Genomic DNA, 16,478 nt, shown 5'->3' with positions numbered 1-16,478 from the left:
CTGTAAGTTTACTGTTTGTCAAATGTTTGATATGCGTTCACACAATTAAACATTTCTTGACCTCCTCTTAGCGTTTGCTGTAGTTATAATCAACAGGTTCCCCACTTTTTAATTTGCGATGCTATAAAACAGAGAAATGTCTCCTTGTAATCGATCTTAGCGATTGGTTGCAAATCAGTTACGACCAAATTGACCAAATAGTTCGTAGGTTATGTTTTCACGAGTCTGATTGATCATTGATCTGTTTGCGAGCTGGATTACAAATTGCATTATATGCTTTACTGAGTGTACAATCTTCTTGTTTTGTTGTTATAGGACACAAAAGAAAAATATAGGTTATTTCTGAGGTAAGGTTGGAAGGAAGTCTGAAAAAAGAAAAGCATTGTGTGTAGAATAAAAGGGTTGTTCTGCTCCCCTGTCTTGTTTATCTTCTTTGGGCCCCCTCAGTATTTTCTCGTGACCCATCAGAGGGTCGAGGTCCACAGGTTGTGAACCTCTGGCCTGTCAATTCAATAGATTCCTTGAAAACTTAATTAAAAGTTAAATGAGAGATATTAGAGGATTTAAATGGGTTTAAGTAAATTAAAAGGCAACATAAACAAACAAACAAATGAATAAATAATGTGTAAGAGCACCAGAAGAACTTAAACTACGTTTATTATGCAGGTGTGTGTAGTGGTTTGTGACTTAACCTCTGACCCTTTACATGGGGGGGTCAATGGATCCTAGACGTCTTATTTGAGGAAAGTGACAGTTCAAAAGGAATCATTGTTCAAAACATCAGCCAGTTCAAACATTATGATTATGACTCTGCATTATGTTGTTTCACGGTTGAAGAAAGATCCCAGCTCAGTGCTCATTGCTGAATACTCAAGTATTAATGTGATAAACAATGTTAAATGATTATATGATGTGTAGCTTTAAGGAAACGGCAGCAGCTCTCCTCAGTGACACTGTGGACATTTATTTAATACAGGCCAGCTCAAATGAAGTTACTGCTTCAACAAATCCTTTTACTCTCAGAAATGAAAATAGCAGAAATAGATAATGTGACTTTGTGGACCAAAGCCTTGTGAATCTGTAGGTGAGATTTAAAACGTATATATTAACAAATACCACTGTGACTTGTGTCTAATGCATTCAGGATAGCTTCCCATTTCAGAATAATACGCATTATAATTGTATTATTCTGATATAGTATATTTCTACAGTAGAAATATACTATATCAGAATACTACAATTAAATAGTAGAAATTCTACTATTTAAAGTTGCAGCTGATAAATCTGGGGGTAACTTTAGTTACTTTAAATATTGATGGATTATTTCTATTCCTCTTAAGTAATAATTTCTCATGTTCTTGTTAATTATTTTTTGTATTATAAATCTGCATCTAGAAAATAACAGTGAAATAAACGATATGTACAGTAATTAGAGCCTGAAATATTTTAGAAAAAGCCAGTCAAAGCAACACCAAAGCATTAAAGCATTGAAAATAAAAATGTTAAGTTACATGGAGAATACAAAATAAATAATAATGTGAAAATACATTAATAAATAATAGTCCAGAGAAATAAATTAGTAATTGTTTGATTTATTGAACGGTTGTGGAACATATAAAATAAAATAAATCATACTCCATTTTTTGAATCTATAATTATAAACATGAATGTAAACGATAACTCCACTGTTAAATAAATAAATGTAGTGGACTAAAAAGTAACGAATAAAAGGTAAATACTCGAGTAAAGTATGATTGGCCGAAAACTTTACTCAAGCAACGTACCTGAATTAATGTACTTCATCACTTTACATCACTATATTGTCCTTATGTCATTAGTTCGAGCTCATTTTATTGTAAAGCTGTTTATTGATAACGTTTTCTTTCCACAATAGGAACTAATGTTATTCGTTGATGTGACAGTCGAGATAGTTTTGCGGGGGCACGTGGAGGTGTTGGTTTGCAGGTGAATCATTTTCTTCTTCCCTTCCTATGAAGTTACGCGGGTAAAACACAGATGTTGGCGGGATCCAATAATCAGACCTACAACACGAGATGAGGATGAAGATGAAGATGACGATGACGATGAAGATGAGGATGAAGATGAGGATGAAGGTGCGAGCTGGACCGGACAGCTGCTGTAAAAACAACAGGAAGTCAATATCAACACGATAGAGAGACGTGGAGGAAACTGAGGTAAGATTCACGATGTGTCTTAAAACAACCACAACTCAACGATGCACTTAGAGTTTATTATTCACTGTTCAATCAACACACGTTCATTTACTGCCAATTTCACATCTTTTACTTTATATTCAAGCATTTCAATCATATTAGATGTTATGATACTGGGAGTTTTAAAGATTTCAAGCATATACATTTGTTGGTTAATTAGTTTATTCCTTGTTTGGAGTCGTCTGTTTCCCTCACCTGTGTTAATGCTCCTGATCAACTGTAGAATGATTCTTTGTCACTAGTGACTCCTCCTCAATTTCTAAAATCACTTTCTATTGTTGGTGTGCTGAGCTTTTTAGTCTATGGAGCTAAATCCATTTTGTTCATCCTACCTGGATTATCTGCAGTGAAGTTTAGTGACTGTTGTTTTATAAAATGAAACAGAATTAGCTTTATTACTGTTCGTGTGTGTGGTTTTAAATATGTTTGTGGATATTTTTAAAGCACTTTGTAACCATTTTGACTAAAGTGCTATACAAATAAAAGTTATATATTATATATAATGTGTACACACACATAGTGACTGCAGTGGTTGGAACTGCACCTTCTCGGGTAAATTACCATAATACTCAAGTGTGTAGTCGAGTAGATGAACGTTTGCGAGATGCGTGTGTAACAGAAGATGCTGGCAGAATAAAGCCACATATTGAATAGTACATTTTTAAATAATATACGAAATGTCAGATGAAGGTTCAATCTAGTTTTTTTTATCAGTAAAATTCAGATATTTATATAGTAGCGTTTAGTCACAATTCAAGGTGAAAAACTGAAGTCCAGAGTAAAACTACTAAGGATAGAACACTGCCACCTAGTGGAAACATCTTGTCGATGCACTTGTTTCTGACATGGAGGAAATGAAGTGTCACACAAAAGTTTTTCAATGCAATCACATTTATTGGCTTTTTTTCTATGCACAGTTACTAAGCAGCCTGATGAGCTGTTAAAATGAATTAGATATAGAATAATGGAATTCTCACAATGTTGTAACCCCCCAAAAATAAATACAAGACTGAAAGTGTTGCACAGCTCCAAAATATACAAAGGCTTGGAAATAATCATGTAAACTTTGAAAAAAAAAAAAAAAAACTGTTTTCTTTTTATTCTTTTTTTATTGGTTTATTTTACAAAAGAAAGAATTTGCAAGATTTTTTTCTTTAAAAACGTATTTACAGGTTTATACAAAAATACAAAAGTGATTCAAATCTCTTTAAGTCCTAGCTAGTTTTAAACATGGAGCTTCTTTTAAATAGTTACACTTTGTCTGCACTATCAGAATTTGTCCTGCTCTCTGTCACTTATTCTAAAGTTCGTGGTATTCCATACTGTACACCCTTGAAGAAAAATATCAAGTGGCTTTTGTCTCACTTTCCCTTTAGGGCAAAACTGTGTGCAGACATTTGAAAACAGTTGGGGAAAGAAGAACCTATATCTATCTAAGGTCATAGATTCTTATCTTTTATATTCCCAGGCTTCTGAGGACTGAGCTAAATGAGCACTAAGAGTTTGCATGGCAACCACAGTTTGTCTTTCTAATCAAATTGTCAGTCAATCATTTATCCACTGCTTTTACAGCTAAAGGAAACGGTCTTGAAGTACCTCTTTAGCATCGCTGCTAGCACCGGTACAGTACGGAAAAATCACATCCAAAGAAAATCCTCCAATACTAGGAGTATTTCTGTTTTTAAGCTTTTTCAATGACATTTCACAGAGTGACATTGCATTTTTCATATATATCAACTGTATCAACTCTACATATTTATTTTAATTGTTCAGTAATAATGTTTTGTGGGAATCCAAAAATTCTGTTATGAGTCAAAAGTAAATACAATGACTTTCTGATCAGATCAAAGTTTTTTTTTCTTCATTCTTATATATTTTTTGTCCCCAAAGCGGACTTGTTCAGATATGCACTTTAAATTCAATCAGCAGGTTTCTCTTTGAAAATATTTCTCTCACTCCCAAACTCCCACAGCTCCAGCAATAGGACCCAGCACCAAAAGTGTTCAGATTCTCTCCCCCCCGACAAATTCAATATCATTTTCTTTACAGTCATTTATACGTATGATTGTCCAGTGAGTAGATATACAGTACAAGATAAACCCCTGTTTGTGATCACAACTATACAGAACAGAATTAGCCAGACAGTTTGTACATCTATAGAACACACTATTGAACTTGACATTTGAATGAAAAATACAAAATCTTTTCTTGTGGTATGGAGACATCCCTCAGATAAAAATAATGATATGGTGGTATCCTTTTCTTTTCTTCTTTATTTTCTTGACTTATTGCATGCGATAGAAAACACAACAAATAAAACAATGAGTAGGAACAAGTGAGTTTCAGCAATATGGGTATGACGAATGTAAAATTCTCATAATCAGTTCACAGCTTTGTACTCTCTCCATCTTACACAGTGTCAGTTCTGCAATTCAGATTCTCTGAGTATCAAACAGTTGTATTGTTATCATCTGTCTATCTATCTATCTATCTACCTATCTATCTATCTATCTCTCTATCTACCTATCTGTCTGTCTATCTGTCTATCTGTCTATCTATATAATTTACAATAAAACAGTAATATGCTTGCTGAGGTATTCACAGAATACAGTGAATGGTTTCTATTGAAGTACGGTCTCTGAATTTAAGAAGTATATGTGTTGTGTTTGCTGTGGTAGGCAGGTGAGAGTTCAAATTTTCCACTGATGATAGCTTGCTTCGGTAACACACTTAATTTGACAGCATACTCTAATCCCTGTGTTGGGCAGATAAGGAAGCAGCAATGCAATATATGCATCACTGCCTTTTTTAAATATCGGTTGAATATAGTCCTATACTCCTCTTGTCTCCACTCTTTCAGATTTCGTAGTAAATTTAGACAAGGGTAAGACAATGGCGTACCCCAGCCACTGGGTTGAGCTTTCACCTGTCTAATGCTACTGGGTCAGTGCAAATGAAGGAGAGGCAACAAGGAGAGGAGAACAGTGTATATTGTTAAGATTCACGTGTAATGTCAATAAAACCTGTTCTTCTTTGCTACACTCAGGTTCATTCCCTATAAAATTTCTGCTTGTTGTTTTATATAGATATGACTTTTAATATTCAGTACAAATATACATATGCAATTTTTCATTATAAGATATATTTTTTTTCAAGGAATATTCTTGAAGAATCATGAAGTGCAAAAGCAAGGTTGGTTCTTGGAATCTTTTCCAAATCAACCTCTAGTAAAACCGATTGAGGACCTTCTAAAGCATTTTCACCATCTCCACTCAATATTCAGATTAAAACTGCTTTGAAATGCACCTTTGCCACTTTAAGTGAGCACAGCAAAACTTGCCAGCAGCTGGAAAAGCTGAAATCCGTCTAAACATACTAGATTTCAAGGTTGGGTTTAAACAAGTCTATGATTGAATTCTGATGGAACATGGCGAGGGTCCTTGTATACGTGCAGAGACTTATAAACGCCCTGCTTACAACAACCTCTAGTAGAGAAAGGCCACTGTGCGATTGTCCAAAATTAGCCAGTATCGTAGAGCAGTGGGCTCCATCTAGTTGCAAGCCCTTGCTCCTTCTTGTTTGAAACTCATGTCAAAGACAAATCAATTTAGATCACTGGAAATGGGGTACAAATGTCACTGAAACCTTTCACAGTGAAAGATTGATAATTCTTATAATACAAAGGAACCACAAAAATGTTGAAACCGGGATCCTGGGGATGTTTCCATATAGGGTCATGCAACATGGCGAAACTCTTTCACCATGTCAGGAGGCGCAATTTTATAAAAATACATGCATCATGTTATCTTTTTGGATATAATTTATGCGAAGAAATATATGATTGGCTCTGTGTGATATACTCTCAATGCCAGGTCTGCGAGATGGAAATACAATAGATACGTTTGATGCTGTGTTGAGATGTTGTTAGTAACTTCCACAACGGAACAACCTTTGCTTGTTGGCAGGAATATTGAGTCATAGACTCCGGGCCGATGCTTTGGGCACCAAAAGTTCAAAGAATATTAAACTTCAGAAGATTTTAAAATGTTAATAAGAAAGCAGTTCCTCAGGGACACACACGCACTCACACCATTCAAAACACGAGAAGTAGAAATATCAGTGGATGTTGCATGTGCTAGTTCATGCACACGCACGTTGTCCGTATTCCACAAAATGTCTTTTGTCATTATTTACCAAACATTTAGGACTCCTTTTATTTTAAAGACAAGTCAATCAAAATAGGTCTTCAATCTTTTCTTTTTTTTTAACTATGAGGGAGCTATTGTTTTGATAATACAGTATTTAGATATATCATCAAAGCTGGTTCAGTATCTCACAGCACTCTGACACCCTTAAATAGAATAGTGGATCCAAAACTTGAAAAAAGAAAAAACAAAACTTTTACCAGATTTCGTGTGTCACAAGAATTACACTGTTGGCCCTTCATGAGATGCTTTTCCAAGATTAGAACAGTGCAAGGGTCCGTTTTAAAGTAAGAACATCATCAAGACATCTCTCACTGGTTGGTTTTTAGGATGATCTGTCATCATGGGGGCTTCCATCTGAATTCTCTGTCTCCCCTTCAGAAATGGCTTGCATCGGGGCGGTGTAGAGGCGGCTGCGTGTACTGTAGCGACTGCTGTTGGCTACAGGGGGGATCCGAGAACGTCCCTGTCGAGATGCAGCTGACATAGGCAGGGTTTTGAGGGTGAAACTCTCAGCGTTGGCCCTGGGAAAAAGACCTGGTATCTGGATTGGGTCCATGCTAGAAATGGGGGTCTCTTGGAATGCGGAGGTTGGCTCCTCGTACTGTCTGAAGGCTCCCTCTTGAAGGGACTCCCCTGGCATTTTAGGAGTGATGGGGCTCTTAAGAATCTCTGTCGCTGACATGCGGTAGCTGGAATCCGACCTGCTACCTTTCTTCAGCAACAGGAGTTTAAACTCCTCGTTGGATGTGGTGGATTTCTTGGCGCTGCGGTAGATTGGCACTGGGGCTCGTTGTGACCCAGCAGCAGTGGCTAAATTGGCTGGGATGATCAGAGGAGGTGCTGGCGGGATAATGACGGTGGTGACACTGCAAGGGGTCACTGTCGCTGGAGGGCAAAGACGAGACTTCACGTTTAAATCTCCTGAATCTTTACGGCCCAGGACCTTTCTTTTGGATCTGAATGAAGAAATCAAGGCACAGATGAAGACAGTGGACCAGTAGATACAGGGATAGACAATATCACACAAAAACAGTCAAATTTACAACACCTGTGTATCATGGCAAACAGATCCTCTGTTGTACGGGTCTTGTTGGGTGAGGCGAGAAGTTCATCGTCCACTTTGGAGTCATCCGTCAGAGGGGAGAGCGAATTATCACTGGGCGTGGAATCTGCAGCACATAAAATCCCTATCACATGTCATCTGGTTGTCTGATCTCATTTATTATACAATCAGTCAAATATAATTTACACTAAGATCTCCATTAGTAATTAAAAGAGATTTTGTGACTCTTTTTTTCTTTATATCAGTTTTACAAAAAAGTTTTACCTCTGAAATTTTGTGTGAAAGCTTACCTTTACTGAAGTAATCCTCTGTGTCAGGAGTTGTGGAGTCGTCTTTATTCTCCTGTGAATGCTGCTGATGGGCACTTCTGGTAGCACCGGATCTCACTTCATCTTCTTCTTCTCTCTCTACGAGTCCTCTTCTCCTTGCATCGCTGATTAGGTAAGGATGCGATGTCCCCATTGTGGTACCAGGCACTTTGAATGGACTAGCCCAGGGCCCTGAGTCTGAGTGGCATAATCCAGCAAACTCGTATGCTGGGGGTGGAGGATGATCCGTTCGCATACCTCCTCTGGAACATGCAGCCCTCGGTAGGTCTTTCACCGGCTCTTCCTCTTCCTCCTCTTCATCGTCATCATCATCATCATCCTGGGAGAATGAGCGTTCCCCCAAAACCCTAAACTCAGAGTGGGCATGAGTTGAATGTGTGAGCCCTCTGAACTCTGTGTGCGAGTGGATGTGTGTGTGTAGATCCACAGGCGAAGGGTGGGGAGCACGTGGCACTGGCCGATGCAAAGGCGAGCTGTCTTCAGACATATCTGATAACGGGTCCATCCTGGTTCTGAACGCCGACATAGCCCAGAAGGTTCCAGATCCATAGCGGTCCTGTCTGAGTAGCAGGCTTTCATAGGATGGTGGCCCATCAGGGTGGCGGCCAGGGGGAGGTGGTTGTGAATGTTCAGGGGAGGAGATGTGGTCATGACATGGGGGTCTGGGTGGTGGTCTGCGAGGCGGGAGTGGCCTCGGGTTGATAGTTGGTGGAGCCAGGGTAGAACAACTAGGAGGATATTTGGGTCTCGTAGAAGTCTCCATTCCACTTGTTGTTTCCTGGACTGCAGTGGTAACACTATCTGTGGATCGACTAATAGGATGGAGCTGCACTGAACGAAGAGCAGATGGAGTTATCACCATTAGATGGGAATTTGTAATTGTTGGAGTTGAGTTCAAATGTGGTGGTGGGTTGGTATTCGATGTCTCAGGGACCAGAAACTTTGTTCCAGTGGCTAACACATTTGAGACTCTGTGTTTGCTGTGGTGGAGCGTGTGCATGTGGTGTGTCCGGTGGGATAGTGTGTGTCTGACATAGCCACCATGAAGAATATTGAGATCAAGTTGAGAAGGTGGAGGCGGAAAGTCTGGGTCTCTCTTATAGCCAGATGAAATGGAAACTCCATCTCTGGGGAAATGCTGCAGAGAAGAAAGAGAAGACTTTCTCTCTGGCACTTTAGGCTTCCTTTTGCCCATGGAGGGAGATAGAGGTCCTGGGAAAAATGCTGTTGAAGATGAGGGTAAGGTTGAGGTTGGAGTCTCCGATTGGCTGGAATAGCCACTTGATGGCGAGGCCAGGCCTGCCAGCTTCTCAGGGGACCCAAGTTTGTAGTCTCCAGGTGGGAGAGGGGGACTAGTTGGCCTGGTCTGTGACACCTGGGCAGTGGCCTGGCTTTGGGATTCTGTGGAGGAGGAAGAGCTGTCTGGTGACTTGATACAGTCCATCACAGTAGTTCCTGTGGCTGTGCTTGAGTTGGACATAGACGTGTACTCACCATTGTTGGACTTCAGCTCAGTGTTGTGAAGCCACAGATCTGCATAGTCAGATTGCACAGCACCTTCATTCTTAAACGAGTGTGTATCGGCCGAGCTGAAGGACATCGGTTCTACTATGTCGACAGTTTCACCCAGTCCCATTCCCCATGTTCCTAAAGGCTCTGCTACTAGACAAGATGTCTGTAAGGGCTCTGGAGCACCTCCAAGCTCTAGCTCCAGTTCCAGCTTCATATCTGTGGAAGACAAGGTGAGCTCTTGTTCTCTAACTGTCTTTGGTTGATCTTGATCTGCCTGTGTGTCCGTTCCAACATCAACACTACTGCTGCTTTCCTTCAGCGAAGAAGTCCGTTTGGGTGGTGGAGGTTTGACTTTAGGTTTCTTCAGTGGACGATAGCTTCTGCCCAGGGTCATAGTGCCTGGTCTTAGGTCAGTTGAGGATTGGAGGTAAACTCCATGGGATAGTGCTGCTGCCACAGTGTTGGATTGAGTGCAGTCAGGTCCCTGGTCTGCATAGTTATACAGGTAACCTCTGTAACTCTGATTACACTCCCCAAAGTGCACTGATGAGGAGTAGAAACTGTTTGTCTCTGATGCGTAAAGAGAGCCAGGCCCCTTTTCATTGTTGGGGGTATTGTCACTAAAACAGGTTTGGTTTTCCAAACCTTGTTTGGAGCTGTACTCCTGAGCTAACCCATGACTCTGTCTCAGGCTTTGGATCTGATCAGAGTCTTGGTCTTGATCAGTCTGGTCTTGGTCTTGAGGGTATGTCCACTCCCCCTCACTTGCTGTACTCACCCCTGCGTCATCTAGCTGGTCTGTGGCTGAGGATGTAAATGAGCTTGACCTGTGGCCCTGGCCTTGGGGTCTGAGGTCAGAGTGGTATGAGGCATCCAGGGAAAATCCCTCATCAATGGCAATGGGCACAGTGTTGAGTGATAGCTCTGAGTCACAATGGGAAGAGCCTGTCAGTGGTGGAGAAGAGGGTGGGGGTATGGTTTCAGATGTCTGCGATGGGCAGGTGGAGCTGGAACCACTCCAGTTCCCACTTGATGACTGGTGGTCCTCTTTATGGTCCACATGGCTTCCTAGAACTCCTGTTGTAGACACAGAGTGAATAGGACTGCTGAACGTATCTGAACTTGATGAGATCTCACAGCTTCCCATGTCAGCTTTGCGGGGTAAGCGAGAACGGCCCCTCTCCATCCAGCTATGTTCTGGGCTTCCTCCTCCACCCCCTCGGTCTCTATCCCCAGATCGCTGTAACCTTTTTAGGCTTCCAAGTTGCAGTGGCTCAGGGGCAGCCTGGTCATCTGTGCTCTCTTCCTCATCCTTCATCATCATCATCTTCATTCTTGGACTAGGGCCAGATGGAATAAAGTCCTCAGCTTCATATGGTGACAGCTCCTCATCTTCATCGTCATCATCATAATTGTCATCGTCGTCATCATCGTCATCATCGTCGTCATCATCACTGTCCATTAGACGTCCGCCCTCTCGTGGAAGGCTGCGAGAGCGCAAGCGTCCACCGTGGCTGGAAGAGCAGGTGTATGTGGAATCTGACTGGTCACCCAGAGACGAAATGTTGCCTGTCGAATGAGAGAGAGAGGCAGGGATTCCCTGATGGCCACGTTGCGCTCTAATGCGTCGTCTGGAGGGAGCAGCTGAACCTGAAATGAAAAGACAGAACAGAGAGGGGGAACAGAGGGGGCGATTTTTAACTCAGGTGGATGTTGACCATATGGACTATACTAGGTTACTATAAATAAATGATTTGAATTCCAGTTTGATGAATCTTGTTTGAGGATGAAAATACAGAAATCTGATAATATTGGTAGCCTTTTCGATGGTTGTCCCGTTTCTGATCCCGAACCAAACATTAAACCACCAATAATTGTAGCAATAACTATTAAGTCAAACAAATAGTCATTTAGGGAATTAAGCGAACTCTCGTCCTTTATAGAGCAAATATGGGAGCCTGAGAGACTAAAAGAAACTGCAATAATGAACCTAATATACTTGTTCATTCTCAGAAACGTACATGCTATAAGGCAATCATCTGTCTGGCAGCCAGAGTCACGAGTGTGATGGAGCCGACCACTGATTGAGAGATCTTCCTCATAGAGAGAGAGTTGGTGCGGGTTGGCATGGACGATCACTGTGCGCTCTCTTGCTACGGGTGATTCATCTGAGTCTGAATGCAAAGAGACAAAGCATGTTGCGTGTCTGTAATATCATGTGCAAACCTTTGCTTTAGAGGATGAGGATAAATATGATGAAAAGTTACAAAATAAAGACCCACACAACAAAGTAGTCCTAATTTTCTATCAGTGAGCAGGCATTCTCTATAACATACCCATGTCCTGGTGCACTCTTTTGGGTATCCCCGTGATGGTCTTCCTCCTCCTTAGCTTCCTCCTCCTCTGAAGAACCGACTGGGAATGTACTAGAGAGCAACGAGCACTGGCTTCCCTGTCAAACCCAACGCCTGCAATAACAGAGACCATAATCTATAAACAGTATATAGACTATAAGCACAGAAGCAGTTAATAATGTTTACTATTGAGGTTGTATTTTAGAATGTTATCATTTTGTTTCTCATTCAAACATGGTGTAGTCACTAGAGCTGTGAACTCCAGAGGAGATGTATGTGAATTCAGTTGAGCCTCCAGAGTTTGAGGAATTTCCCTGAATCCTGCTCAGGATTTGTTGCTGTTGTGAACACACGTCTGAGCAAAGAATCTCCCACTCCGTCGTGCATGTGTGAAAAGTAAAATTGCTTATAAAGCTCGGACTTAGTTCTCCGGAGTTGCACCACAAGTAATGTCTAAAAAGGGCTAGGATTCCTGGCTATTACAATATAATGCCATATTTGACCACAATTCCTCCAAGGTCACTTATTTGCACAGCTGCTTAATAGTGTAATAGGTTTTGGTTTCAACCATGGCTATCCTAGCTCATTCCTAATTTGTCTCGTCTGTATCTTACCTGTGACGTTGATAGGGATAATGCAGGAGGAGATGGAGTGAGAATCGGCAGATATCTTCAGATCTGAAGGTGGGTGGTTTTCCTTGGACCAGCTCGTCTGCTTATTTTGGGTTGCGGAAGCGTTGGGGGCTGAGGACTTGGCTCTGTGCCCTCCCAAGACCTCACAACCTTCGTCTTCCCCCATCGAGGTAGCCTGGACGAAGCCGGCAGCAACATTACATGGTGGGTACTGATTACATTTTTCATATAAAAGTTAGCTTGCATGATGTGAAACAATAAATAGCCACTATCTTTAAAATGTCTCTAACACTGGTAGATACGTGATGACAAAACAAGAATGACTTCAACAAGAGTGAACAGAAAGTCAAAACAACTAAAAACAAATGCTCAATACCTTTCTATTCCATGGGATGAAGATGCAACTTTCAATAGGCTGAAGTGAGTAAAAGCATGCAAACTATGAACATAAAAAAATACAACAAAAGAAAAACAAAATAACAGATGAGATGACATTTAAATAATCCAGGAGAGTACATCATTTCAAACAAAAATAATAAATGAAAGTCAAAAGGTGATGGATGAAACAGACAATCTAAAGTTTATTAGATCAGTCTCAATCTCAAATTTCCAATTAAATTTAAAACAATTTTTTTGTACATACATTTATACTCTTTTCTTTAAAATCTTGTCATTATTGATACCGTCTCTTAATAGTTAATTTAAAGGAAGTTCAAATAATTGCCATTTAAGCATATTTCTTACCTTTCTTTGGATCGTCTGAACATTTGCTTCTCTCCCTGTCCTCTCCTGTGGCAGCAGCACATACAATCAATTATTGCTCTGAGTACAACACAGATACATTTTATTAGAAATAATTTTTAGTCACTGAATGTTCTTACTTTTCTCTGGATGGTCTGGATCTCTGTTTCTCTCACAGTCCTCTCCTTCAAGAGATTAAAAAAGAAGTCAGGGTTTGGTGTGAGAACAGACCTATAATGGATACTGTTCATCTTATGTCACATGAAAACCTCACATGAAACCTCAGACACACAACAGTAACTGTACACACAAGCGGGTATTACACAAATCGGACAGAAGGGACCTACATTTTAGACAAACAAGACATGGACAGATTTCAGATTTACCTTCCTGGGTTGATAGTCTAACTCTCGCTCCCTCTCTGCTCTCTCTTGCTGCACGGCAACACCAGAATGAGATATTGTGTCAGTTTATTGTTACACACAGTAAATACAAATAAAATATGTAGAAAATAATACATGTTTTTCTCTCATATTGTTCCAAATTTGACCTTATTTTTATGGGTCACTGTCCAATAACTCTCAAGATGCCAGTTCCCAGTTGTTCAGTAGTAAATGGATTAAAGGATGACTTAGATTGAGATTTATGTTTCAAGAAGCCTTTGCATGTAAGTCACATCCAGCAGATAATTTATTGAGAGTTAATTGCTTAATAAGACACATTCACATAATATGGTTTGAGCCATTTAATGAAAACACTGGGTATTTGCCCCACTTGTTCAAGGTGCAACGTCCTTACCGCTCGCGCCAGCCGACTTCTCTGCTGCCGGCGAATGCTGTGTGGTGAGGGGAAAGTGGGCATAGGGGGCGCCACTGAGATAGAGATGGTCACCCTGTTTCTTTCCCGACTTGTGGACCGTTGTTCGTGCTGTTGTTCGTCTGTAAAAGAGAGAAACCGCAAAAAACTCCCAATACCGCGGATTGTGAACATGGCAAAGTGCGACTATGCAGACTGGAAGAGCCTCTCACCTCGGTTCAGGGCTCTGAGGCTGAGATGAGCATTTCTGTGCAGCTCCTCCAGACATGGCGGTCGGGTGCAGGGATGAAACACGTTGTGTTGTTGGTGCCATGGAGCCTGATAGTGCACTGACAGCTTGCTTTCTATGTCCAGGTTCGACACCGCTGAAATACGAGAGGAGAGGAAAGAACACGTTAAAGGGAATGTCTCTGATTACTCTGAAATAAAAGATATAACAACCGGTCTGCAGAAATATAAAGTTGTTTATTATAATGTGTATGTATTTAAGGCTATGACCTATTTTAATTTAAAATCTTAAGTATGGTTCTGTATTGTCAACATTGACAACTTTTTTTTTACTTATGCAAAGGATGTAATGTTTTCCATGCTGTTTGTATTTTTGGCTGTTAACAGGATTATCTAATTATTTTACTTTAAAATTTATTTTTGGGACATATTCTAGGATTTCTCAAGAGAATAATTAACGGATCCTTTTTGACAGTCGGGCTGATTTGGAGAACGGATAGTGTGTGAAATTTGGTCCAGCTTGATTGAATTTGAGTTTGGCCTTGCTGGAGTTATGCGCTTTACTGATTCTACTCGTTTGTGTGATTATCTAAAAGGTCCTAAACATCCTTGTTTACACTACAAAATAAAATATCGATTTGGTGGTCATGAAAAAAATACGGCAAGATATTGTTGTTATTTAAAGATGCAAACTCTGGGTGTCCGTTTCACCAGCATTACAGAGAAGAAAGCAAATATCTGAGATCCAGGCTAAGTTTGACAGTTTACCACCAACAGGCAGAGGACAAGCATTAAACCCTGGCACCATTTGAAAAACACAATATATTATTATAAGTTGAAAAGAATAAATATATTTTGAAACATTCATGTAAACAATATCACAGTGTTCAGTCTGTCTGAGCTGTACAGTAAAACTATGCCCTGGACCACCAGCAGATGGCAGTTAAGCCCACCTCCCCCAAGCAAGTGTGCACACACCAGCAGACCACTGTAAATTTCTCACGGTTCCTCCGTGTCTGGAGACATTATTGCGGCAAAATTGCCGTATCGGAAAACAAGAGACTCTACTTTTATTAACGATGTTACAGCTGAGCATTCTTAACTTTCATTTCCAAAGGTTAGAACAATCAGTTATAAGGGAGAAGACTGTGATTATCCATCTTTCATCTGCCTTCAGAGCCTCTTTATCTTTTATTGTGAATCCTATTTCTCCTCTTTTAACTTGGTATTCGAAACGCAACAGTGTCCTTGAAAGCCGCACTGTACGTCAGTAACCAGGCAACCTTTTCCTCGCTCATGCATTTGTGTGCAATTAAATCAGCAAGCTCGCATCAACAGCATTCAGTGTATTTAAACATCAAGGTTAGAGGAGCACATGGGAGCAGCGCGTTCAGCCCAAACTTCACACAGCGTTCTGCTCTACAGGCTGCTGCACACAGGAAGTTACATTCATTTAGCATCTTGTCTCTTTAGCAGAGATGGTAAGAGAAGATGATAACAACTGTAAAATACAACCATTAAAATCTGCAGCTACACAAACTCACTTGGCGGATTGGAACTGTTTGAATTAGTCAAAGATAAACAGTACCATCAATTTGAGGATTAACTGAGATACATTTCAGATTCAGGTTTTTTTCATCATGATGGCATTTTATTTAGATTGTCTGTGCTTTTGTGGTTGTCTCATCATTAAACTGGCACATCTGCAAAATCTGCAAATAAAAGTATCCGCTGCTGCTTTATTATTCCTGGATGTGAGTTGTATTTTCTTTCATTAAAGTAAAAAAGAAGGATAGAATATTGGAACAAAGGTGATTCTTTGAGAAGGGTCTGTGGAAGATGCTGACCTAGTTGTTGTGACACAGTTAGTGGATTTGTTGCTGTGGCTTTACTCCCTGTCAGCCCACTTGTTTCCCTCATCTCTCTTCAGTCTCTTCCTGGTTTGTGTTTGTCTCGTTCTCTTGCTGTTGTTTTATCATCAAAATTCAACTTGATCATTTTAAGATTCCTTTCAGATGTTTTAAGTCATGTACAAATATCATGTTTGGACTAATACTATTTGAGATCATGTTTTCTGTAAAAACAAAAAGTTCCAACTCCTGGTTGAAAATACTTTTTACATCAACTTCCCCTTCATTGAAAAATGTTCTGTTTAAATATTTGCTGCTATCGCAAATATCGTTATCATATCTTTTACACACACTTGAGCTCAAATAGAAACAAACAAAGCCTTATTTTCAGTTGAGGAGGAAATGAACATACGCCTGCTAAGTTTGGGAATATTGTCCAACACCTGCATCGCAAACAAATCAAAACCAAAGCTTCATCAGACGAGCTTTAACTTACTGTACATTATCACAC

General features: G+C 40.2%; 1 protein-coding gene and 1 long non-coding RNA gene across 2 annotated transcripts in view; one reads left to right on the top strand and one right to left on the bottom strand.

The window, feature by feature from the left end:
• Positions 1–1,950: 1,950 nt before the first annotated feature.
• On the top strand, positions 1,951–15,752 carry LOC128438877 (uncharacterized). The gene is made up of 3 exons (XR_008338394.1): positions 1,951–2,195; positions 12,330–12,536; positions 14,244–15,752. It is a non-coding gene; the product is annotated as an uncharacterized LOC128438877 (long non-coding RNA).
• nhsb (Nance-Horan syndrome b (congenital cataracts and dental anomalies)) overlaps positions 6,765–16,478 on the bottom strand; it is a 45,935-nt gene continuing 36,221 nt past the window's right edge. Inside the window, exons 2-13 of the mRNA XM_053421618.1 lie at positions 14,102–14,254; positions 13,872–14,011; positions 13,460–13,507; positions 13,214–13,258; positions 13,077–13,121; positions 12,709–12,771; positions 12,315–12,507; positions 11,683–11,814; positions 11,368–11,520; positions 7,796–10,996; positions 7,491–7,611; positions 6,765–7,398 (exon numbers count right to left, since the gene is read on the bottom strand). Of these exons, the coding sequence (XP_053277593.1) occupies positions 6,765–7,398; positions 7,491–7,611; positions 7,796–10,996; positions 11,368–11,520; positions 11,683–11,814; positions 12,315–12,507; positions 12,709–12,771; positions 13,077–13,121; positions 13,214–13,258; positions 13,460–13,507; positions 13,872–14,011; positions 14,102–14,254 (4,928 nt within the window). The remainder of the gene's footprint in view (positions 7,399–7,490; positions 7,612–7,795; positions 10,997–11,367; positions 11,521–11,682; positions 11,815–12,314; positions 12,508–12,708; positions 12,772–13,076; positions 13,122–13,213; positions 13,259–13,459; positions 13,508–13,871; positions 14,012–14,101; positions 14,255–16,478) is intronic.

This window comes from Pleuronectes platessa, chromosome 1, assembly GCF_947347685.1.
Source record: "Pleuronectes platessa chromosome 1, fPlePla1.1, whole genome shotgun sequence".
Taxonomy (NCBI): Eukaryota; Metazoa; Chordata; class Actinopteri; order Pleuronectiformes; family Pleuronectidae; genus Pleuronectes; species Pleuronectes platessa.
The sequence above is the reverse complement of the archived record's forward strand: the minus strand, read 5'-3'. Positions and strand labels throughout refer to the sequence as shown.